General features: G+C 37.7%; 1 protein-coding gene across 2 annotated transcripts in view; it reads right to left on the bottom strand.

Moving 5' to 3' along the window:
• Positions 1 to 26346, bottom strand: part of FNDC1 (fibronectin type III domain containing 1) — a 129663-nt gene that overhangs the window by 34166 nt on the left and 69151 nt on the right. For both annotated transcript variants that reach the window (XM_069070350.1, XM_069070352.1), the window contains exons 5-14: positions 22964 to 23170; positions 21134 to 21232; positions 18740 to 18857; positions 17757 to 17944; positions 15571 to 15678; positions 13332 to 13520; positions 8775 to 11606; positions 7201 to 7301; positions 4589 to 4700; positions 1284 to 1694 (exon numbers count right to left, since the gene is read on the bottom strand). In XM_069070350.1, coding sequence (XP_068926451.1) covers positions 1284 to 1694; positions 4589 to 4700; positions 7201 to 7301; positions 8775 to 11606; positions 13332 to 13520; positions 15571 to 15678; positions 17757 to 17944; positions 18740 to 18857; positions 21134 to 21232; positions 22964 to 23170 — 4365 coding nt within the window. The remainder of the gene's footprint in view (positions 1 to 1283; positions 1695 to 4588; positions 4701 to 7200; positions 7302 to 8774; positions 11607 to 13331; positions 13521 to 15570; positions 15679 to 17756; positions 17945 to 18739; positions 18858 to 21133; positions 21233 to 22963; positions 23171 to 26346) is intronic.

Raw genomic sequence — 26346 nt, 5'->3', positions numbered from 1 at the left:
CATTTTACAGATGAGGGAACTGAGACAAACAGGGTTAAGTGACTTGCCCAGGGTCACACAGCTAGTCTGAGACCTGATTTGAACTCACTAACTTCTGGCCTACCACTCTATCCACTGCACCACCTAGCTGTCCCCTTAAAAACATTTACTGCCAAATAATAATTATTGCTAATATGACTTTGGCTTTTTAAATCATAGCACTAAATGTGAGCATGAAGAATATGGACATGAATATGAGTGACCGAACAAAAATATTTTGTATAAAGAATTCAAAAAATAAACTTTGCTTTATACTCACCATGCATATGAAAGGTGCATTTTCTTTGGGATGATCCTCCTTTCCCAGAAGACATCTATCATTTTATTTTATTTTCTCATGATTCCATAGGAGAAGTTCTCAGAGGTCAAATTTTCCCTTTGATTTGGAGCTTTCCCACAGGCAGACTTGGCTTTTGTGGTTCTCATTTTGGTTACACATTTTTTTTGGTGCCTATCACTGGTCGTGGCTGCTGGGCAAACACTTTGACAGATTGAGCATTAAAAATTTTCAAGCTGCACTGGTTAAATTCAGATGCATAGCAAAGGGACAATGTTTCATTTCAACAGGAAGCTGGAAAACTTAGCATATTCTTTATTTTCATAACCCAAAGGCAGGATGGCCTCTTCTTTGGGCAGTGCAATCTATCCAAGAGAATAAAATATCAAAGGATATGGTATAGTATCCCAGCTTCCCTGTGATGGAAAATGTTTCACTTCCATTCTCTTAGTAGAACAGGCAAAGGAACAGCAGAACCAGGGGTTTAACTGGTGTTAAGGAATATCCTAATCCTGGTAGTTCTCAGACTCATGAGAATCTGGAAATATTTAGGCAGGGGTTCTTAACATGTGGTCTGTGAACTTGTTTACATTTTTTTTGATAATTTTATTTCAGTGGGATTGTTTTCCATTATAATCTTATGTATTTTATTTTATACATTTAAAAACATTCTAAGGAGTCCATAGGTTTCACCAGACTGCCAAGGTGGTCCATGACACACAAAAGGTTAAGAACCCCTGATTTAACTGAACATTTCAGTTTTCAGTTTCTTAGTACACATAGCTTAATACAAACGACAGCCTAGTGCTAAACCATTCCCAGCACTCTCTACAGTTTGTAATCTGTTCTGATTCAATTTTAATAAGTACAAAGAGAAACAAATATACAGTACTTTCTATAGGACAGATCTCATCTGAAATGCAACCAGCCCAACACAGAGAATTAGAGCAATATAAAAGAGGCTCACCTTCCTCGGGGTAGCATTCCGGCATACCATTGGCTCCCATTAGTAAGTTACCATAATCATCATGCTGTTCAAGGGTGCCTGGAGGACAGGTTGGGTCTGGAATGGTTGGCTCAGGAGTTGTTGGCTCAGGCGTTGTGGTGGTTGTGGTAGCGGGAGTGGTGGTGGTGGTGGTAGCAGGAGTGGTGGTGGTGGTGGTAGCAGTAGTGGTTGTAGTTGCCTTAGTTGTACTGGGACGAGTTGTTGAGGTAGTTGTGGGTGTTTTGGTTGTTTTGATAACCTCCAAACCCATCAACGGCTTCCCTCCAAGGCTTAACACAGGCCTATCCTGTGCACTAGCCAAAGGCTTGCCATGGCGTCCCTGACCAAATAAGGGGAGTCCATCGGGGCTCACCACTGGAGTCCCTCCCATATCTAGAAACAATGACAAAAGACATCATGCCATGGCTATGGGTATAAATTGCAAATTTATTCATTATCTATTATAGGTTAGTCCGAGCATAAAAAAATCTACAACCATAAATGCAAAATTATTTAGTTGGACTATTTCTAGGCTTTCAGAAACACAAGTCACTTTTGGTAACTTCTGAATTTAAGCTACCATTAGAGAGTGGTATAACCCAAGGGTTCTGTGGAGGGATTTCCTATCTATCTGTCTCTCTCTCTTTCTCTCTGACTCTATATATATATGTACATACATATATATGTATATATATATATATACACATAAACATACACATAAAATCTTTAGTTCTACTAACCTCTAACTGAAATTGGGCCTTTCATTCAATTATTTTAAAACATTCTGAGAAAGGGTCCATGCACTTCACTAACCTGCCAAAGGGGTCCATGACATCCACAAATCCACAAAAAGTTTAGAACTCCTGGTCTATCTAAACTTGAAATACCATTTCTGATAAAGATGTATCATGATTTACAATATATAATTAAAAGGGGGCGACATGGCTGGTCTTGGATTCTGGAAAACTTGGTTTAGTTCTCATTTTGACACATACAGCATTGATTACATGACCCTGAGTGCATTACTTGACTTCTCATTGCCCCTAGCAATTTTCCAAGACTACCAGTTGTAGAACAGCAGCTAATCCAAATTAATAGGGAATGTTTACTTACTGGAAGTAAGGTCCAAATGGAAGGGGTGTGGGGGAGAGATTAGGTAATTACAAGACAATGCATGATATGATAATCATATTATATCATGAGTTTTAAATATTTTTTTAGATATTTTTTTTCTCAGTTGAAATTCTTCCAATTGTTCATTAGCCTTTTATTGTCATGAATTGAGGAGCATATATATGTATGTGTATATATATATATACATATACATATATATATGAAATTTTTTGAGGGGGGAAGGCAGGGTAATTGGGGATAAGTGACATGCCCAAGGTCACACAGCTAGTAAGTGTGTCAAGTATCTAAGGCCGCATTTGAACTCAGGTCCTCCTGACTCCAGGGCCAGTGCTCTATTTACTACACATCATATTTAGGAAAGGACATACTTCTTCTCAAGGACATACTTATATTCTTTTCACATTAACAAACCAGGTGTTGGTTACATACCAATGATTATTCTTTCAGGTTTCGCTGATTTAATAAACAGCCCTTATAAAAATCATTGGCCTTTCCCATACCATGGTACTATGGTGGACAGGGTACCTTTCATGACTGAATGGTTCTGAAAGGTCATGGCAATAATTTATCAGCACATAAGCAGAACTGGGAAGTTCAAGTATAAGGGAAAAGGGGTAACTGGGAAGGTTCTGACTAAGGGACTTAGAATAAAGATAAGTAAAAGGTAATTAAGTGACCAGTGGCCCTTGAGTTGGCATTGCCTAAGAGGTTGAATTTTCCAACAGAGCAAAATCTACTCCTTGGTGAAGCCATCAGTTCCACAGTCTGGCCCATGTGAGTCAGTATGTAGATATCACAGGTTCAAACACAATCTCTTGACATTGATGTTAACAAAACACTAACGTCATTATGTTGGCATGATTCTGAAAAATACATTCCCCTCGCCCATGATACTCCATCCCCTACTCTTTGCTTTTCTACTAGCTATTCATCATGCCTGGAATACTCCATCTATTCACTTTGGCCTCTTTGCTCCCTTCAAGACTCAGTTCAAATCCCACATTCTGCAGGAAACCTTTCCAGTTCCATCTATCTCCCTGTCTCACCCCCTACCCGACTGATAGTGCCCTCCCTCTTAAATGAGTTCCTATGTACCTTATATCTACAGTCATTTGTACATTGTCTCTCTTGCAGAATGTGGGCTACTTGAGAGCAGGGGCCTTGTTTTTGTCTTTGTATCTGCAGAACTTAGTACAGTGCCTGGCATATAAATAAATGCTTCTTGATGAAGACGATGATGATAACGATAATTATAATCTGCACTGATGAGAAGGAGGAATATAGGGGTGGAGGGCAGTGTCTTTGTATTGCCTCATAAGGATGGACCAGAAATGGTCAAATGAGCAAAAGGGATTATTATTGAAAAGAATCTATCAGTTCAGAGGGGTTTGCTTTTTTTATGGGATGACCTAGAATCAATCTTCTTTTTTCTCAACCTTGAATATTGTTCTACCAAGGACTATGTCTATTCTATAGACAGAGTTAGGGAACTAAGAAGTGCTCCCCCGTGCCATTGTTAAAGGAAAACCATTCTAAAGTTTATTTTTATCACAAAATTATGGATATAAACACATAGGAGTCCCAGTGAGAAAATTCCCCCTACCATTTCCATAATCAAACCTGTCCTATAAGAACTTAGGGTCTATACTAAGGCATCGGAAAAGGACATCAGTGGAGGTATTCCCAGGATATACCTAGTAGTCCTTTAGAATTGCCTAAGGCACTGAAAGACTGGTTGCCCAGGTTCACATAGCTGGCATGGTTAATAGTTAATATGTGTCACAATCAGAACTCGAAGTCAGGTCATCCTGATATCAAGGCAAGCTCTCTATCCACTACAATAGGCTGATGGAAATAAATTTTAAAAAGATGAAGATGAGGGGCAGCTAGGTGGTGCAGTGAATAGAGCAAGGGCCCAGGAGTCAGGAGGTCCTGCGTTCAAATGCCACCTCAGACTCTTGACACTGTGTGACTTTAGCCAAGTCACTTAACCCCAGTTGCCTTGCCTTCCCCCTCCAAAAAAAAAAAAAAAGGATGAACATGATACTTCTTAGTCCTTATCTCTGCTCTTAGTCATGATAGTCTCTTATTGAATAATATCCTCAATAGATATTTTTTTAAGTGGGTCTTTCAAAGGGTCCAATTTCACTTACCCACAATTGTCCGGCCATCACCTCCTAGTTTAACCCGAAGAGGATTTCCATGAGAGTCCTGGAGGTACCTTCCTTCCGAATTTAATACCAGCCCCCGATCAAGATCCACAATCTGTTAGCCAACAAAGTGAAAGGAAAGAAAGTGTTGGTCCTGCTTCAATTTTTATTCATTGATCCACGAGATTTATGAAGGAGGGAGGTTCTCATGAAAGGAAGATCAAATGTAAACAAGCAGGAATCTTCCTGTTCATGATTAAATTAGGGGAAACATTCCTCTTTCATATTCTGCACTTTTAACTTTAAATTTAATGCAAGATATTCTCCATTATAGTTTTCAATTTAATTACATATTTGTGTATACATTTCTGAAAATACTTGTAATAAAGACTAAAAATAATTTTTAGTCATATTATTTCCCATATGTTTATCCCATGTATTTCTGTTCCCTGAACTACCATAAGCATTTTATGGCCTAATATTTTGAATACAAGGAATAAAAGGTACCCTCATGACAATGCTAATATCTTATTTATCACTAAGCCTCATTTTCCTTTTATGAAACATTTTCATAATTACTTAGTCTTCAGGACTCTTTAATACTTCATATATCTTTAATTCTGTCACTATAAGTGCATACTCCACTGATATAGTTATCAGTCAGCCCCTTTTATAACTTAATTTTAAATGATTTTCAAGAATTTTTATAGCTAACCCCTCACATCACCTTGTGGGCAAACTGGCAATTGGTCTTTCCAAACTAAGCTAAGTTGGTTCTCAAATAATAGATATTTGGTCCCACACTGGTCCATAATCAAAGTCTTTTTGATCATTGTAGGACCTGATAAAATAATCTCTAAGAACCTAGAGTCCATGCAAAGAAAAAGGATGTTAATGGAGGAGTGCCCAGAATAGATTATGAAACAGTCATTATACTAATAATCACATTTCTTTTATAGATCTAAAAGTCAGGGCAATGAGAATTTCCTTCTTTGATATACTCATGCAAATAAAAGTTTCTTTGTTAAACTAAGATATACATTCCTCCTCTCTGCCATCAATATTAAAGGTAGCCAATTTTAACTCAGTGGATACCCTGGATTTGCTTTTAAAGTGTTGTTAATACTAAACCAACACTGGTCATAACAAAAGGAACCTAAACAATGGGTCACTTAATGCTCTATGGTAATACATATGAACATTCTAACACTCCAGACATGAAAAAATCACTCATTCTTTGGACAAACAAGACTGACATTCTCTTCAATGAGTGGAATTATGCTTGGCCATATCAATTAATCAATAAACAAGTAAAGATTGAGAATCTACAATAGTTATAATGGTATTGTGTTTGTTGCTGTATTGATAGTTAAATTAAGATTTATTTATATCAATTGTTTTGGAATGCACCCTACTTCCAAATAAAAATTGTGTGTTTGCATGTGCACATGCAATATTTTATTTGGGGTGGATATTTAATCTATTCTGTTTCCATGAGTTGTGAAGAGTTCTCATCTTAGAAATTACAAGATGTGCTTTCACATTGCCTGCACCTAAAACATGTCTAAAGATCTTTGTATTTTTAAGCTTGGCATTTTCTTGTTACCATGTACTCTTCCTGATTCCTGATCCTTTGAATTTTTGAGAGATAATAAAGCTCTTGACCCTGACATTCAATTTCTTCAATAATCTTGCTTCCCTTACTGTTCTCCATTACATACCTTACCTTCTGGTCAAACTAGTCTCTTCTTCGCCAGCTGTTCTTATTATTTCCACTCCTATTCCCATACCTTTGATCATTCTTCGGATATAGAATCCTTCCCCTTGAAAGGAGTGAATCCCTCCCGTTCATCTCCTTTTGTTGAACATGACTCCTCTTCCAAGAAGTCTTCCACCACTACAGATAAGTGAATTCTGCTTTGTTTGGTTCTCCTTTGATATTGTCACGTTCTATCCTGTATCATACTAATTTGTAAACTAGTCATATGCTATCACTACCTCCACTGAAATGTAAGCTACTCAAGGAAAGAGATGATTTTTCATCTTTGTATTGCACACAGTATGCACAAAGTTAGGGACTAAAGACTAGATCTGTGATTTCACTGGTATAGGAAATTCCTGGGGGAAAAGGTTCCTTCTATCAAAACAAGTTAGCACCTTCTCTACAACTCAATCTTAGAGAGTTGCTTAAAGCATGAAAAGGTTATATGAGAGATATATGGGTCACACAACTAGGTGGGATTTGAATCCAAGTCTTCTTGGCTTTGAAGACTGTTTTCTATCCACCATACTACATTATCTCTTCTATTGGATCTATAACTGAAGGGTTTTTAAAGAGGTGGGTTTTTTTTTTTTTTGGAAATTGTAACTTATAGTCCTAAACCAGTGAAAGCAGTCCTGGTTTAAATACTGAGCAATCAATAATACGCATCATTGGTTCTAGCCACAGAGTCATTATTAGGAAAGCCATAAGGAGATTTGATGAAAAGTACTCATTAGTCTTGGCTATCGCTAAGAACAAAGAAGATCATTATATTTCTTTTTCCACAGAACTACCATTTCTTTTCCTTCAATAGCATCAAAACATCTTGTATTTGTAAAGAAGTTTACCCTACCCACTTTGTTCCTTGAGGGCCATTGATAATTCTCTGTCCACTTAGTTGTCCATTACTACCCGGCAGTACTTTCCCATCTACATTTGGTCTGCCATTATTACCTATGCAGTACAAGAGAATAACAGAACTGAATAAAGTCAATAGGTCAAGAAAGTTTGTTTTATACCAAAGTTTTAAAGAAATACTTCACAACATACAGAAGGACAACCAGGATTTGAAACCCCTAGTTGAGGTATCAAGTTGCAAATGGTCTTAAGATGTGATTGGTACATTTTTATCTAAAGCTTGTTTGTGTTTTAACATGTTTAAGAGTGTTAAGAGTACAATAATGGCTTGGTTATTCTGCATCACTGGAGAAACAGGTATTCTGCATAAATGAATTGTCCACATAACTAAGTTTGCACCCCATAACCATTTTTAAAATCAATCTTTTTCATCAACATATTGCATATTTCTTTTTGAATATAGAAGAGTTTAGCAAACATATGCATATTTTGACCTTTTATCGATCAGGTTAATAATCATTGTGAATTATTACATTATGTTATAATAGTCGTCTTATATAGTAAATATAGTATAGTATATAGAAATTACAGGGAAGACATAGGAGGCAGTATAATTGTAAATGACTCCCATATCACTTAGCTTTGAAAACTATTCTGTTTCTCCCTTTTCCTGTGGCTTTTCCTAGACAATACTTTGTATATGCTAATTACCTTGAAATATTTGTTGAATTGCACTGGATTGACTTGACAATTGCTACTTCTAATCAGCAGCTGAATTTTACACTGAATGAAGACCTAACCATTTCCCCCCTTTCCTACTGATTAAAGTACATGTGTTTCTTTAAAAGTATATGCAGTTGAAAGGTTTTTTTTCCTTCCATTTAATTCATACTTCTCACTCTTTTCTATATGGCTGAAGTTGTTGTAAATCCACTGGATTTATTAATGTATGCGTTATTATGTTAATGTATGCAGTTACATTTTATTCAGATGAGAAACTAAGCTAATAGATAAAGATGATGTCTTCCATTCATTTATTCAATGACCATGAAACTCTTCTATATTCATGTCATTCAGTATGCTAGGTGCTACCTAAATAAACATATGCAAGCTTAAGGCAGAACCCAAACATTTGGGATACCAGTCCACAGAAGACCAGACTCTATCCTCAGTTACAGAAATATAAGGCTCTAGTGGCTTCCTGAACACATTTTTCCAGAGTGCTTCTTTGTTATTATACCAACCTTTAGTACATATTTTGTGAATGTCACAATAGCTGAAATACTTAAGCCAATTATATCCAAAGTATCTGAGCTTTTCCTAGCTCACATTCAGATGTGTGTTTGCACAGTGTTGCAGCTTGTATCTGAGTACTTTGAATAAGCTGACCTTGTAAAAGAATTAAAAAAATCCTTTGTCAGACTCAGGTGCTAGGATTTGACAATATGGTTGGACACAACCTGCAGGACTGCGAATATGGTTCTGCCCATGTAAGAGCTACAATGCACGTCACTCATGAAAGCGTCTTAGGAAAAGCAAAGTTGACCAAACATTCGGAAGAATAAATACCTGGTCTGTAAGGAGGTCTCACAGGGTATCTCGAAGGTGAGTTGCGCAATCTTGAGTTTAGCATTCGTTGACGTAGTGAAAGCATGGGTGTGGTGGAAGAATACGTAAGTGGGGCATGAGTGGTAGCATGCAAGGGTGTAGTGCTGATGGGACTCTGGGTATCATGGGACCGTGGAAGAAATTTAGAAGGGGTATTAGAGATTTGTGAGGTTCTTGGAGCATTGCCTAATGGTGGAAGAACAGGACGTTTTAAAGGAGTAGAGTTCTCTTCTTCATTAGATCTTACTCTATGAGGAAAAAGAGAACTTACAGCCTTCTCCTTCTCCTTCCCAACATTTCTATTCATGTATTTACCACTAGAGGAAGGAGGCCACTTTGAAACTGAAGAAGAAATAGAATCTTCTTCTTTGTCTCTTCTTGTATATTCTCTATCATCATCATCATCTTCATCATCGTCATTTGAGACTGACTGATGAGACTTCAGGGAAGATGACAGAGGACTCTTAGAAGGAGGCTCTATTTTTGATGGTGTGGATTGGTATAGACTATCTTTTTTCTCCACCTGGGATACTGTTCGGCTAGGAGCTCGAGCACGGGAATGAACAAAAGGTAATGTGGGTTTTGCATAGGTTTCTCTAGAGCTACCAGACCTGATAGCTGGCAAAGTTGAACCTGAGCCTCTGGAAGAAGGTGAAGAGGTATGTCTGCTTTGGGACTTTTCATCAGTATTTCCATACTGAGCTCCTATTTGCTCCTGTTTGGAAAGGGATGAGGTAGGAGATAATCCATCTTTGTGATGGGTAGAATGTGTATTTATCCTGACATCTTGGTCTTCCAGTTCTGTGCTGTAATTCTGGCTTTCATCATATCTACTTTCTGATCCCTGATGGCTGTGTAGGGAGGCTTGAGAAGAGAGCTGTCCCCTAGAGTTGGGAGAAAGGGTGGACTGACCAGCTCTTGTTTTAAAGGGAGGGCGAGAGTTGGAATGGACATCTTGCGATGAGGAATAAGAATTTCCTGGTATAGAATGCAAATGTTTTGATTTGGACAATGGATTTTCCACTTCCTTACCCTGATGGTCATGAAGTTGATGTTTAGAAGTAGAAAGATGTGAAGATGGATGCCTTTCTGAAGCAACTGCTGCAGACCTGGAGTCCTGGACATTCATCACCTTTGTGGGTACACTGGACCCTGATTGGTGTTGAGATCTTGTAGATGGCCTTACTCTGGCAGGAACCCCCTCTGTTCCTATATTTCGATGAGTATCTTGTGTATGTGGTTTATTGGGAAAGGATGGTGAAGTCAATGGAGACTTCGAATGTTCTGTAAGGGGCACTTTTCGGTGAGCACTTGATACTCTCTGGGGGATTCTTCTCGCGTGATCTGAACTCGGTGAAGAAGGCTGCCTTGAAGAAGAAGGCAAATAATCATTTACAATAGTAGAAGGAAGTGGTCTTTCTTCATCATCTTCTTGCCTTTCTTCCTTATCTCTATCAATGTGTGAACCAACCCTAGGATCAGAAATATGATGAGAATGAACATTAGATGATGTTGTGGATGGAGGGGAGTTAGAAGGCTGTGACCGGGGACCTTGGCTACTGCTAACCCTGTTAGGGTATCTGCTGCTGGAAGAAAATGGCCTACGTCTAGGAAAATTTAAGTTTCCAGAGACAGGCTGACCTGCTGCCAACCTGGAGCGAAAGGTAGGAGACGTAGAATCTGTCTGTCTCTTTTTATATTCTGCATCATAGTCTTCATTGTCATCATCATCTGAGACATTTCTTTCATCTGGTGTCTGCTTCATTGAGGGGAGGTGTGAGTGGGTGGCCCTATGACGGGCTGGAGAAGAAACTGTGGACTGTGAGGGCATGGCAGAATTGACCACTCTTGCCTCCTGATCATTTTTCAGCACACGAGGATGAGATCCAAATCTGGTTGGCAGTACCCTTGGAGATCCCCCATGGGAAGACGTTCTTGTTGCTGGGATTAGAAAACTTGATTTTTCCTCCCAGTTATCTGATGGAGCATTTGTATGAGCAGGCAAATGTGATTTTCCTTCACCATGTATAGGACTCTTCTCCTGGTGTGTAAGAGACTGTCGATTTGATGGTACAGTCAACCGAGAACGCTCTGTAGTTTTAGAAACTGGCTTCCCAGATGAAGGATATTTTGAGTGCAAGGGATCTTTAACATTTCTTTCTTTCTTGTTATCATCATCATCATCAACTGGGTCATTACTAGTGTTTTCATGAGATGGGTTGACAGAAGTGACTCTGGAAGAAGGATAATGAGAGTTATGCATTCTCAAATGCCTCTTTTCATCATCATGGAGAGATGAGGAAGATGAAGATGTAGAAGCAGACTGTGAATCTGGAGAGGAAGATGAAGAATCATGTGATTCTATGTTTGTCTTCTGGGGTAATATGGGAATGCGAGCTCTCACTGGGGTCCTTCCAGGCCCTAATACAGAATGAAAGGATCTGCTTGGCAATGGTGGCCTAACATTTTTCTTGGTATCTTGAATCTTAGACTGTGAAGTTGGTGACTCTGCATGGGAATCTAAGACATCATCAGTGACTTCTGTTGACTGAAGATCAGAGCCTAATTCTGTTCTCTTTTTAGGGGATAGCTGGGATTTTCTGAGGACCTCACTATTAGTCAAAAGTTTGTTTTTTAAATCAGGAAGTGGGGTTTTTACATCTCTCCCCTTGGGAGAAAGAGATGAATGAATGTGTTTAGAGGGAGGGACTTTTTGTGAAGGCTCAGGCTTTTTAGGATCCAATTTGTCTTCCATATTCATTTTCTGATGAGTGTTGGGATCACTGGTGACAGCTGCAATAGAATTATAAAGAAAATTAACCATAGCTATAAGGCAATGAATGATCATTTATGACAGCATGGAAGAAAGGATGTAATCAACCACTAAAAAACATACCAAGTAATATATTAGAATAACAAATAACCTTTTCCCCCCTGGTCACAATAATGAAAAGGAAAGATGTACTTCCCATTATGCAAAAGATGTGATCCTGAAGGGAAAAACAAATGAATGACTTGAATTTCTATAAACTGGATCAAGTTTTAAACATTTTAAAGGAATTTTATTCCTTTATAATTCAATAGCAATATTCAAAGAAATCATGAGGTGAATCATTTAGTCAAGCAAAGGATCTGTTTATAATGTGAGTAATCAACTCCAAATTATCTGCTTTGAAATTTCAAATATAACATATCAGTTTTTATTAAGGTAGGCTACTGAAATATAATTTTCACTGTGTCCTAAATGAAATGCAGTAATGTGGTACAGGCATTAAAAGTCCTGGATTCAAATCCCACCACTGTCATTTATAAGCAATATGACCATAGAGAAGTTACCTAATCTCCATGTGCACCAGGCAATTCCAATAAATTTATCTAAAAAGTCATCATTGAGTTGCACTGGTGGAAGAAGTTTCCAAAATTCTAGTTTCCCACACTGACAAAATTACACAGATCTTCCTCTAGTGACATATAAATGAGCTGGAATAGGTCTTAAAATATTCTAAGAAATAAGACTAATTTTGATGCTGAATTCTTGTTACCCAAAATCACATGACCTGAATGGTGTACTTTCAAAGTCACCAAAAGGCTTTCACATTCCCTATTCTCCAAAACACACCCTCTTCCTTCTCTGGTGCCTGAACTTCTTTCAAAAGGGACAAAACCTTTGTTTGACAATTGGAAAGAAGGCTTAGAAGGAAGCAAGGCCTTGGAAGGCCTAAGGTGTATATGGCTAATGTCAGAGCCTTTCTTAAGAGTACGCTTTAACAGAAGGTGGACAGTGGTAGACTAATAGTAAATTGGCGTTACGGATAAAGAATGTATAAAGGGAAGACTGGGAGATTCAAAGGCAAACTTAACTTTCTTCAAAATTTAACTTATAAGCAGAACTGGGTATTTATGGTCTAAGCAGCACACACTGAAATAAAGCGTTGGCAATTACCTAGGTAATCTAGGTGTGGGTGGCCAAATAAGATAATTCATAGCTATGTACATAGAAGAAAAAAAAAACACAGCACATTTTGGGGCCTGAGTTAACTTGACTAGCTGTCAAGACTGACTGGATAAACTGGTTCACTGCCAATTCTTTCCTTCACATTTTTTGTTCAGACATAGTTCAAGTACATACAATACAAAATAAACTTAAAACCAGTATTTTGGTCAAAGGGGAGAAAAATAAGCAAAAGTGTCCATATTTGACATCTAAATGTTTCATTCCCTTTTATTTGCAATATAAAGTTATAGAATGATATCAGTTAAATTATAATTAACTATATTTTCATCTTACATAGGGAATTCAATGCAATCTGCTGAGGAAAAATCTATTTTTAAAGGAATCACTTTCTGAGATTATTTTTTCCCCTTCTAGAAGTTTCAATGCAAATTTGTGATAAATTCTATATATACCACACACCTTGATTCAGGACTATAATCTAAAGTAACACAAGACAGAGAGCCAGAATGATATGTGAGAGACAAGGGCACAGTGAGAGAGAGCAATGAATACAAGACGCTTACTTGTTGGCATAGCGACAATGAAGGCTTTAGACTGAGGACCCTGTCCTCTCCTGTTTGCGGCCCGGATTTTGAAAAGATAGCGTTCCCCAGGCTGCAGACCATCCACTATGGCAGAAGTAGTCTCTCCAGGATAGGTGAGGGACTTTGCTCCAAATGGTTTGAGAGCCGGGGCGTATGAAAGAATGTATTCTGAAATGATTTGGCAGACGGTTGGAAGGAGGAAACTGAAAACAGTCCTGTGTCCAGCAGACAGACTGTATGGGTAGGATGAATTAGAACGTGCATTACTAAAATTAAAACACTAGCAATGCACGTCAAGTCAATAGCTGGAGTACAAAGACATGAGACATTAAACTAGCATTCATTCAGACTACCGGACAGGAATGTAGTTAATTAGCTAGCAATTCTGCATTTTAAGTAAGTTAAACATATGGAATCCAGGAGGCAAATCTTAATGGTATTTACCAAAAAAAAAAAAAAAAAAACATTTACACAAGTTCTTTTTTTTTCTTGCCTGTTACCTCATAATTTGCTGAGATGGAAAAAAAATCAAGTCAGAAGCAGCAACTACTGGAGTTGACTCTAATTAGCTAGTGACAGCTTCAGATATTTTTGTTTCTTAAATTGTGATTATTTTGTGCTAGTGTCTTAGTTACCAAATTGCTAATTTAATCTAGATAAATTCCAGATTGAGAAGGCATTATGTATGGTGGTAATTACAATATTTTAAATATTGTATGCAATGATAAAATTACTTCAATAACATTCAAAAGGTAGAAGTCACTAAATATTAATTCTAATATTTCAGTCTTTAATGATTATTTTAATCCTATAATGCTATTTTGATGCTAAAACTCTGAAAATAAAGGCTATATTCAATAGTGACGAAATAAAATGCCTTTGCTACAGAAATGATTAAGTAGTAGTACATTGTGTCCTAAAACATATATCATTCTTTTCAGTACCAACCAAAAATTCATGCTCATTTTCTTCTCAATGCAACTGGTGATTTCTGCTTTGTATAGCATAGTCATTTTGTGGTGGTCAAAAGTTAAGAAATGGAGAAATCCATTATTCAAAGCCACATTGGTAAAATACAGGGATTGAATTATACTTTGCTGGATGAGGGACAGGGAAAGACTCAATCACATACAGGATTTACTATTCTATAGCAAATACAACAGTTATTATGAATTTCAGATCTCGAAACTTGAAAAATATTACTATAAGAATGCTAGTCTAGAGACAGATGAGGAATGTGAACAGAAAGGAGCTATTCAGTCAGATGCTTTTGCTTTAGGAATTCAGTGGCGACTGTGCTTTCTGGCTATGTAATTAGCTGGCAACTAACCAGAAATTCCTTCCAGCCTTTAGACTGGAACCAGAGTGAGAAAAATGAAAAACCATATAACAGAAGAGACAAAAACAGTAGACAAAAGCAGTAAATCATCTCAAAATAGAGAAAATCTGGATAACATTGATGGCCTCTTAAATGAGACCTTTTCTATCTATATCAATAAGGGACCATCTGCTCTACATAACTAATATGCAGTTAGCCCACACACAAATACATACATGGCATGTGTATATACATATGTACATATGCATCTCCTTATATATGTATGTATATATATTTACTTATAACCATCTACTTAAGGGCAAGATTTGTTTACAATGTTCTCTGAAAATATATTAGGGAATTGACAAGCTGAGAATATATTCAGTTTCCATATTTTAAATGTAATTATATTTTAAAACCATATTTCATCACTAAGGGACTTGGACAAAAAGAATATAAATCCATCATCACTAGGCATTCTCACATACTTCCCTAATTAGTTAGGGATATTTGTGGTTAACGCTGGGTTCTTTAGTTCCTCTGCATTATAGTGAATAGGTCATACATACACAATACTTTATACTTCAGGGTATTGTTCAGATGGGTTAAGAGGACAGTGCCACAAACATGAGATTAAGACATGAAGAATAACACAAGAAGTGGGAGATTGGGAGAAATGGACAAAACTAATCTTTGTGTGCAGTTGCTTTCATTACCCAGAAAATAATTGCATCAATTGTCCTTCCTCTCAGCACTAAAATTCTCCAGCAGGCATGCTACCTCCCTAGCTGTTTTTCAGATAATGTGAATAGCCAGTACTGATCAATCACCTGGCACTTCAAGTATACGACATGGGTCTCTTCCACTTCCTCATGCATTTTTGTACAATAAACCTCCTACCTTTGACTCTCCCCTCTGTCTCTGGAAGTGCGTCCCAAGAAACAGTGACAGCCGTTTGTTTTCCTTTTACAGGGAGGACATCCAAGTTTTCAGGTGCTGTGGTAGGAGCTATAAAAGAACAAATGACTCAAAAAGGCAAATGTTATGTCGAGAAAGCATCTATTTAAATACATCCTGATGCTGTTGTTACAAGGGGCATTGTAGAGCCTAAAAAGGCAAATGACACATGCTGACAGTCCTTGGGAGACAAACATCATTCAAACAAATGTCACTGTGATTGTCAGTGCACATGGAGTAAAGTAAGTTCATGACTGATGCTGATATAACATAGCAATTTATATTACTACTGTCACTATCTGTGAAGTAGAAAAAGTATGAGTTAAAAATAATCTAGGGGCAGCTAGGTGGCACAGTGAATACAGCACCAAACCTGGAGGCAGACGGACCTGAATTCAAATCCAACCTCAGACACTCAACCAGCAGTGTAACCCTGGGCAAGTCACTTAATCCTGATTGCCTCATAATGATGATGATGATTATGATGATGATCTGGTTAGTATTTTCAGAGATTCAATTCACCAAATATTCATTGAATAATAATAAGGGCTAGCATTTATTAAAGTTCACAAAGTACTCTACAGATAGTATCTTGTTTTATTCTCACAACAACCCTGGGAAGAAGGTGCTGTTATTATCCCTGTTTTATAGTTGAGGAAACCGAGGCAAACAAACTGAGGGTCATACAGCAAGTGTCTTAGGCTGTGTTTGAACTCATTTCATCCTGACCCAAGTTCTAGCACTCTACCTATTACAACTGGGTTACACAGTGAGTAAGCATCTGAGGTTGGATTTGAATTCAGATCATCTTTTACTCCAGGTCCAGCACTCTTATCTACTGCCCCACCCAGATGCATCTTGAAAGTATACTATGTACTTGAAACATTGTACTAAGTTTTATAATCCATGCAAAGACAAGTAAGAAATAGTTTCTGGCCTCAAGGAGATCATAAGAAGCATGAAGAAAACCAAGTATACCAAGAGTTGTTGTACAAGGCAGAATATAATAAATATTATAATATATTTGTATCACATCTAATTTAAGAAGAAAGAGAAGGTCCTAGTAAAGGAGGTATTTGAGATGGTCCTTAAAGCAAGAAGGGAGTAGTAAAAGGCTCCATTTCCTGATGAAGGTGAGATAGGATATTCTAGGTGGTGGTAACAGCATGAGCAATCTGTGCCAAGTTTGGAAAATACAGTGCATGACATGTTCATGGAGTTATCAGTGATCCAGCTTGGTGAGAACAAAGAGTATCTTGGAAGAGCAATGGAAAATAAGAAAGTATTGGCTTTAATTTTTGAGATACAAGATCCCAGATTCAAAGTTGGAAGGAAACTGAGGTCATCGTGTCCAACCTCCTCATTTTACAGAGGAGGAAACTGAGAACCAGATAAAGTGACTTATATGAGGTCAAATATCTACTAAGTGTCTAAGGCAGTATTCAAACCCAGGTCTTCCTGAGCCCAAGTCAAGTATTTGATCCACTAGACCATTTCAGCTGGAGTTTTAAAGAAAGTATTGAAACAGCCCAGAGGAGGTTTGGTATGGGCCAACCTTTGCACCTTTCAAGAGAGAAATTTTGGACAAAATATCAATATTCACTGGACCTCGGTTTCCTTATCTATAAAATGAGGAGGGTGAATAATCTGATTTCTATGTTCTTTTACACATCTGATCCTATAATCTATGATCTGTAATAGTAAAGATATGCTACAAAGTATAGCAACAGCTTTGCTACATAAAATCTCAAAATCAAGCATGGGCCTTCATTCTGGGAGAAGTTACTTTCCTTCTGCAGCCACAATAATACACAAGAGTTATTTAGGTACATTATGCAAGTGGTATTTAATGGATACCATACGCTGAAAGAATAGCAATTTAATATAAAAACTCAGCACAGGACAAAGCATGTGCCCGAGGAAATGGTCAATCAACAATTTGGTGTTTATACCCATTGGAAACTTGACCAAAGAATTTAAAACCAACCTCTCTAAAAGGAGAGTCCTTTCTGATGTATTGTTATGCTTAGACTCTAATAACCTGGATGACTCAGGACTATATTCCCTATAAATTCTACTTCAGGGTCATCTCCCTGATAGAAAATTCGAAGACCCCTTTATATACAAACCAGATTCTGGTGTTCTTTGAAAGACTGAAATACTCCATTTGCCATCTCTTTCGCCCTGTGAAATACGGACTGCGAATTCGTACATGGTGTCTGGAATTAAGTTCTCGATCAGAGTCCTTCTTCCAGAAACCTGCTTATAATCCCACCTTGCTGATTCTCCTTTCTCTCGATATCGCACGGTATACTGCCTGTTGATGAGAAACAGTTCAGTGTTGGCATTCATGCAACAAAATTCTCTGGGGAGTGAACTCTTGCTGTCCTTCCTCCTCTTTATCTATTGACTTTGTAGGATTCATGGCCTCTGAAAGGAAGTCAAATAGGAAGGAAATCCTTCCTTGGTTATATTTATCGATCAAGAAAACCAATCTAAATTCACAGTAGAAATGCTGTGGATTTGGAGGTTGAGGAAGACAAGACCTTGTATTTTGGGGAAGAATTTCTCCCAAGGACTCTGAAGTTACAGGATTAAGAAACATGATACAAGAGGGAAAGTCCTGCTGCCTACAGAAGAGGTGAGGCAGTAAAGGACAGAAAAGCAGACACTGACACCAGAACTGTGCCATAAGGGAATCCATGGAAAAAATACTAGGTGGGCATAAAGGTGGGGTAGTAGATGGGAAAACAGGCTTATCACCAGTTGGGGAACAAAAATAAAACAATAAATTGCATACCCTAGGCAGACATGAGAAAACCTAAAACTGGGCATGGGGAGCTTATACTCTGAGAAGAAAAGGCATCTTCGACCCTGTAAGACTTAAACTTTACAAAACAGTTTACTGAATTTCTTTTCCATGCAATCTCCTTCATGGCACCTCTGCAGTAATCAATTGGTTATAAATTAGAATGTATTATTCACAAGGACAGTACCGAGCACATGACAGATTAGCTCTGAAAAGCAAGATGTCTGAAATCAGAGGGTTTGAGCAGAGACTGAGTGTCTCTCAAGGAATAGAACCAAGACACAATAAAATAAGTGAGAATACCTAGATGCAACTGTCCTTTTCTGCTTTTCCAAAACGGGATCCAGCCAGGCAACAAGGACCGACTGAGAGGACATAACTCGAACACTTATGTCTTCAGGTTCTTCTAGCACATCCTCCTCTGAAATGACAAAACAGGGCAATTACAGAAAAATCTAGGCATTTTCTGAGAAATCACTATAAAATCCAGCCCATTAACTAGTGTTGGGGAAATGTGGAAGGAAAGAAGGAAGGAAGGAAGGGAGGAAGGAAGGAAGGAAGGAAGGAAGGAAGGAAGGAAGGAAGGAAGGAAAAGAGTGATAGAAAGAGAGAAGGAAGAATAAAGGAGGAAAGAAAGAAAAAAGAATGAAAGAGGAGAAAAGGATGAAAGAGAAAGAAAAAAGAGAATAGGAGAGAGAAAGGAAGAAAGAATGAAGGAGGAGAAGAAAGAGGAACAAAGGAAGAAAGGGAAAAAGGAAGAAAGGAAGGAGTCTCTCTTCCATTTTAAGTGAGACTGAGTAAAGACTTCAGCAATTATCTGTGCAATCAATATAGAAAATTTAATCCAAAATAAATCTCCAACCTAAAAGGCAGGGCATTTCATCTTACTCTCCTGATCGCTTAATAAAGAATTAAATACCTCAGAAAAGGCACTTTTTTCTGCTCAAGGATGCTATTTAAAATTCAATATTTTATCAGTTTATAACACAATATTCTTAGCACTACTTTGTGGGGTGGGGGCAGGACAGAGTTAAGGATTGGTTAAAATGGCATTAATCAATGACTTTGGCATGAAATGTTAATTCTGGTTCAAAAAACTAAAAGTACTGGGGCAGTGTAAAGGATAGCTCTCCAGACTGAGTCTGGAAAACTGAGGTCTGGATGTTGCCTTTGGTCCTTATTAACCACAAGAATCCTGGGGAAGTCACTTAACCCTTTCTAAACCTCAGTTTTGCCTTCTGTGGAATGGAGAAATATTAGAACCAACCTAACAGGGTTGTTGTGAGAATTGAATTAGATAATTTATGTAAAGCACTTAACAAATTTTAAAACATAATATAAATGTCAGTTCTTATTACTGGTGTTGTTCAATTTAGATTAGACTATTGGATGCCATGAGAGACTGAAATTAAGTGTTTGTTATTAAATCTTTTTTAGTCATGTCCAACTCTTTGTGACCCCACTTGGGGTTTTCTTGGCCAAGATACTAAAGTGGTTTGCCACTTTTCATTTGCCATTTCTTTCTCATTTTACAGATGAGGAAACTGAGGCAAACAGGGTAAAGTGACTTGCCCAGGGTCACACAGCTAGTAAGTGTCTGAGGTCAGATTCGAATTCAGAAAGATAAGTCTTCCTATCCACTTTGCCTCCTAGCTGTTAATCTTCATACTTTTGAGTTAAAGGGGAAAAAATTATGGGAATATGTAAAAGGCTTATTTTTCCTTAAATAGCCCAGAAAATGCACATATAATTTATTAGAGAGCATAGCAGAGCAGGTAAAGAGCTGGCCTCTGATTTCAAGATGTCCTGGGTTCAAGTCCTGCCTCTGACACATGCTAGATATGTGGCCATGATCAACTCACTTAACATTTCAGTGCCCCAAGCAGCTTTCTAATCCCATAAATTGCAAAATCGTTGTTGGCCTACATTAGTAGAGAGAGTTTCCTCATCATGAGTTTTCTACATTGATGAAATCATGGGTTTGTACCAAAAAAGGGAAAAAATACCAGCAGGGATAACTAAAAATCAAAATATTTGTAAGTAAGGGAGAAGGGCTGAGAGAAGAAAACTCTCCCAATATAAAGAATAAGGGACACCGTTTTCAAATCTGGAGAGTCTGGGCTTGCCTGTGAATCAAAGTTGTAATTTGCTTTTCTTAAAACATTTTACAATAATTTTGTAAAAGAATTTCAAACAAACACAGATGTGTATATATAGTTAGTCAAACACAGATACAATTACTGGCCATGAGCCACTGCATGAGTCATTAATTGCTTTGCGTACTTTACTATGCAAACAATTTTCTATATACAAAATGGTTGATTACTAGCATAAGACCAATATGAATTATCTCATGCAGTCACTCTCCACACATCTATTCATCCATCCCTCATCTTGTTCAGAGTTGCTGTTAACCAAGAAATGGTTTCTGTGTAGTTGAAATAAATGTTACATTGGACCTTATTTATTGTTTAAAGATCCGGTCCTATTTGAGGTATGTTAAGCGAGCTACATTTCAGGGATGAGGTACACCACCAAGACCAAGCCAACATATATGACTAAAAGGGGGGAGAAATATGAATTTTTAAAAGATGCTCAAGTTTCTCCAGAATATGTTTTTTATTTTTTAGGACACAGCACTGAACCCATCACACATAATGATCTGCAGGTGAACCAAAAAGTATTTACAAAACTTACCTTCAGTTTTTCGCTTGGTCAAAGCAGCCCTATACACAGGCTGACTCTGCCCTTGGGAGTTCATAGACTGCAAGGAGACCACATACACCGACTCAGAGGCTACCAAGAAAACAAAAAGACATTTCTGCAACCCTTATCCCATCACAAATAGAAAGATCTGAAGGTAGGATCAAGCTCTGTTTCTATTTGTGTGAGAGGAAGCATCCAGTAATGGCTAAGAAAGCAAACCTGGGTGTAAGTCCTGCCCATGACATATTGACTGTGTCACTTTGGGGAAGTCACTTAACCGCTCAGTGATCCAGGCAAATCTGAGAGAGATGACAAACTGCAGAGAAGGTATAGATCTATACCGATAAGAGTTCTCAGCCCTAGAAGTTCCCTATAGCAATGACCCAGCCATTGTCCTCTTTATGTAGGTATTCCACTTGTAAATGTAACCCTTTCAACTCTTCCCTCTATTCATTCTAGGGTCAGATGATTATCCGTCTTCACTGTGTGTCCAAGGTCTGTATAAGAATGAAATAACAGGGTGAACTGCAAGTCCAACTACATAAGGAAGAGCAATCTTGCAAACTGAATAATGGAAAGACAGGGGCCTTGAGGAATAATTAGGAAATAATTTGGGTTTGTGCTAGCATGAAGGTAGTGAGAATGGTCGGAAGGGAATATGTTGATAGATATCACAGAGAAAAATTTGACAAGACTATACAAATGATTGCTTATGGGACATGAGGCAGAAAAGGGTCACATATGACACCATTGTTTCAACATGGGGCACAAGTGAATGATGGTCTTAACAGACATAGCAAAGTAAGAAGAAGCAGATTAGTGAAAATACGTAATTTCTATCTTTGGGCACACTGATTCTGAGATGCCAACAAGACATCCAGAAGGACATGTCTAATAAAGGGTCGGAAATGAGAGTCTGGAGTTCAGGGACAGCTGGGAATCATCTGCATAGATATTATAGTTGAAGCCATGGGAGTAGATGAGGATTATAATACGGACGGGAGTGACTAGGGAGACAACAGAGGATGGCCACAGACAAAACCTTAGAGAAATTCAATATTAGGGATCAGGAAGAAAGACCAGACAAGAAAGAAAGACTGGTTCCAGAGGGAGGAAGAAAATCAAGAGAGTGTGATATTCACAGAAACCAAAAAAGAGAATAACAAAAAGGAAAAAAGATTGCATCAGCATTTATATCAGCAATGTTTGGCTCATAGTAGACACAACAATGTTTATTGATCGACTGACAGAGATGATATAAAGCAGAAAGATAAGATTAGAGAGATCATTGAATCAAAGGGTAAGTCAATGGTGAACTCTGAGAGACAATTTTTCAGTCTAGTGCTGGGACCAGAGATTGGAGGCAAGACCTTAAAAAATGAATGAGTGTTAAGAATATGAAAGTATCTTCTTTCTCAAAAAGTTTGGTAGAGACTTGTCCTGCTAAGGATAGAATTAATTCCTATTAGAAAAGCATCTTATAGTAGGGTGGTTGCCATTTAAAAGAAGTAATACATATATGATTTGCATGTGAAACTAAAGGGAATTTATGAAGCCAAAATAATTTTCTGGGGTTTTTTGTTGTTCTCAAAATATGATAAATATATATTTGGAAGGGGAAATGTGAACAATTACAGTCTGTGAAAAAATTAATTAAATAAGAAAAGATATTTTATTCAGTATAATTTTTAATGTTTAAAAGCATATTAAGTTATTCCCATGGCTGACTGTTTTCTGAAGTAAACTAGTTCCTGAATAATAGAAGAAAGACCATCATACCATTATCAATTAGCATTGTAGTCATGATGCAACTGGACTCACCTAGTTTTTTAATTTCATGTGCTCGTTCATCCCTTGTGAGAGGAACATAATTCATCTTCCTGCCACTTTCTCCATAGCCCAGTAGAAAACCTTGAGACCTACGTGGACTCTTCACGCCTGATGCACGTGGTGCTTTCCACTGAACAGAGAGTTTGTCATCTGAAGACCGGACTCGAACTCGCAAAGGTTTGTTTGGCACTTCCTTTTCTTAAAAAAGAGATGGAACACAACAACGTAGCATTTAGGTTTTGATAACACACAGGTATGTTGTCTCTGCAAGCTTAGGCACAAAATTTGGGGGCTGTGTTTGCGGATAAACTCAACAAAAACATCAAGGAAAAACATTTGACAAGAAAGATAAATGGTATTCTCACTACCTTTCCTACCACAAATGTCAAACAAAATGGAGTAAACAAAAATTTCTGCTAGAAATCATGGATGTTCTAAAATGTTCTCTTTTATCTTTTTTTTTCCTTTTGCACCCTCCTCCTCCCCAAATTTAAGCTCAATAAGGACAATGCAGTATCATTTGAGAAGAGTTAAAGGTCAAAGAAGGAAGTACAGTACAGGCCTACCACATACTACTACTGTCCATTAGAAATCCCACCCTACAAATGAAAATAATGGGTTCTCTTGGCTTGTCATTATTTGGTTTCTGTTTTAATTATTATTTTCCCATGTTCTTGAGCTTCTGACCTTCCAGGCAACACAATACAAATCCTTAATCATATTGCCCTTAACAGAGCTTCACCTTTTTTCCTTTTTTTTTTACTAAACAAATATTTCTTAAGCTATTCCTTATATTGTTTACATTTTCTGAGTGATTCATCCCTGAAGCTGTAACTCAGTGCCTAAGTTCTTTTGGTTTCACACTAAACAAAACTGTCAAATTGGTAACACACATATGGCACAAACACATAACATCTACCCTATTTTGGACTCCTTACTTTAAGGATGAGGCTATGAGGCAGGTATTTATTTACAAGGGCATCCCTCCCTCTCTCCTCACATTCCTCCACCCTCTTGAGTTTTGCCTGATGTAATAAAATTGGAAAGTTTAAGAAAGTGTAGCATCATTTAGAGAAAAAAATTGTGAAGTAGTGGATGGAGAGCCAGCTTCAAGGTCAGGAGGACATGAATTTGGGTCCCTCCCTTGACTGGTTTTACTATCCTGGGAAATTCTAAAAGTTGCAGGGAAGGGATTCAGCCCATTCCCTCAGCAATTAGTGCCTTCCCATCTAAGGTGTACTTGCATCTGTTTTGCATATGCTTATGTGTATGCATTATTGTCTCCATCATTAAAATGCAAACTCCTTGAAGACCAAAAAAATAAAAAGTCAAGTTGAGGAAAGAGCTTCAATTGAATTAACATCAAAAAATCCAGCCATAAGACCAAAAACAACGTAATAAGCAATAGCTACCCATCAAAACACAATAGATACATTATCTAGTGAAAATCATCCCTTAAAAAAGTCCAAACAACCAATAACTAATGGAGAAGACTATAGGTGAGTGTTTTAGAGAATATCGTCCAAAGGGTGGCCATGTTATCACATTTCTAGAGGGCTACACAAAGAATCTAGTGCATGCAATTTAGTAAATAAGGGTCATATAACTAACTACCTGTTCAGTTACAGGATCTTTTCATTGTGATGCTAATTATTCAAGATTCTAATTCCCTAAAAGACCAGTGATTTCATTGGTCTTCTGTATGTTCTCTGCCAACCTAGGTCCTGATCTCTTTAAGCCTCAGTAGGCAGTTTTCATGATTTGCTTTGACCAAAGCAATTCATCAACCTTCTGGGTATGAGATTTCCCACACTGAACTAGACTATTTTTTGGATGAGTGATAATCTGTTATTGCACCTTACTAAAAGCCTTCCCCATGTTCTAGAAGACAATTAACATTTCATTAAATAATATAGTCTTATGGCTATTATACCACCTTCATGAGACACCTGGTTGTGTAAATAGAATGAATAATAATAATAGCAATAACACTAGCACCTTTATAGTGCTTTAAGGTTTGCAAAGAACTTTACAAATATTATCTCATTTTATCCTTCCAACAGGTGTGTGTGTGGGGGGGGGTGGGATTGTAAATGCCATTATCATCCCTAATTTTTTTTTTTTTTACAAATGAGAAATCTGTAGCAAAAAAAAAAAAATGAAAGCAAAAAATTTCCAAAAAATAACTCGCTCAGAATCAGGCAGCTAGTAACTGGTTGAAGTTGGATTTGAACTCAGGACATCCTCACTACAAGTCCAGTCCTCTAGTTACTGCTTTTCCAACCTGCCTCATTAGTGTTCTAGTCCTCTAACCAAAATAGCCTCACTGGAATAAAAAAGCTGGTGGTATTCAGTTATAGTTTCAAGAACTAGCTCTGAAAAATGGTAAATCCAAAAAGTAATACTTAAAAAATAATACAATTTCCAAAAGAAAATAAATTTAGAAGGTACTCAGTATTCCACCTCATCAAAGATGCCAGTTACACACATGAATAATGAGATGAATTTCCATATTGACAGTTCTTGTTTCATACTAATAATAAGCATTGTATACAAGCAGCAGTTTTAGGCATTCAAAAAGGTCCAAGAAGAATTCAGCTGCCAAATTTAATTGAGTTTCTGAGTTCCTAGCTGGGTGACTCTGGAAGAAAGAAAACCTCCAATCAAGCAAAGTTTGACCTTGACAACAAGTGGCATTCCTTCCATTGGAATTACTATTTAGAGGTTCTTAAGAGGTAGAAATCATAAGTAACATAGAACATCCAAAAAGTCTCTCTCTCTCTCTCTCTCTCTCTCTCTCTCTCTCTCTCTCTCTCTCTCTCTCTCTCTTTCTCTCTCTCCCTCTCCCTCTCTTTCTCTCTCCCTCTACTCTCTCCTCTCTCTGTCTCTCTCTCTCTCCTCTCTGTCTCTCTCTCGTCTCTGTCTCTCTCTCCTCTCTGTCTCTCTCTCCTCTCTGTCTCTCTCTCTGTCTGTCTCTGTCTCTCTCTCTCCCTCCCTCTCTCTGTCTCTCTCTGTCTGCCTCTCTGTCTCTCTCTTTCTCTCTCAATTGTGGGCAAAGAGCAGTGTACTTGTTCTCATGTAAGACGAGGGCCTTCACTAGACAGTCTCTAAAAAGTTCCTCCCAACTCTATACCCATGATCCTGTGACCAGTGTCATGTGAAATGAAAGCGGGATCTTGATGGAGATTTTTTGTCTAATAATGTTTAATAATTTGGAGGGTATTAACTACAACAAAAAAAGTAACCACCTTTACTTTTCCAGGGACTGTTTTGTTGTCTCTTAAGAAAATCTTTTGGAGAAAGTGGAGTTAGGAAGACCTGAGTTCAAATCCAGCCTCAGACACTTATCTGTGTGACCTTGAGAAGGTCATGCT

Source organism: Petaurus breviceps, unplaced genomic scaffold (genome assembly GCF_028583685.1).
Source record: "Petaurus breviceps papuanus isolate PSGF00001 unplaced genomic scaffold, PetGlider_PUasm1.0 90808, whole genome shotgun sequence".
Taxonomy (NCBI): domain Eukaryota; kingdom Metazoa; phylum Chordata; class Mammalia; order Diprotodontia; family Petauridae; genus Petaurus; species Petaurus breviceps.
This window is presented reverse-complemented; position numbering and strand designations above follow the sequence as displayed.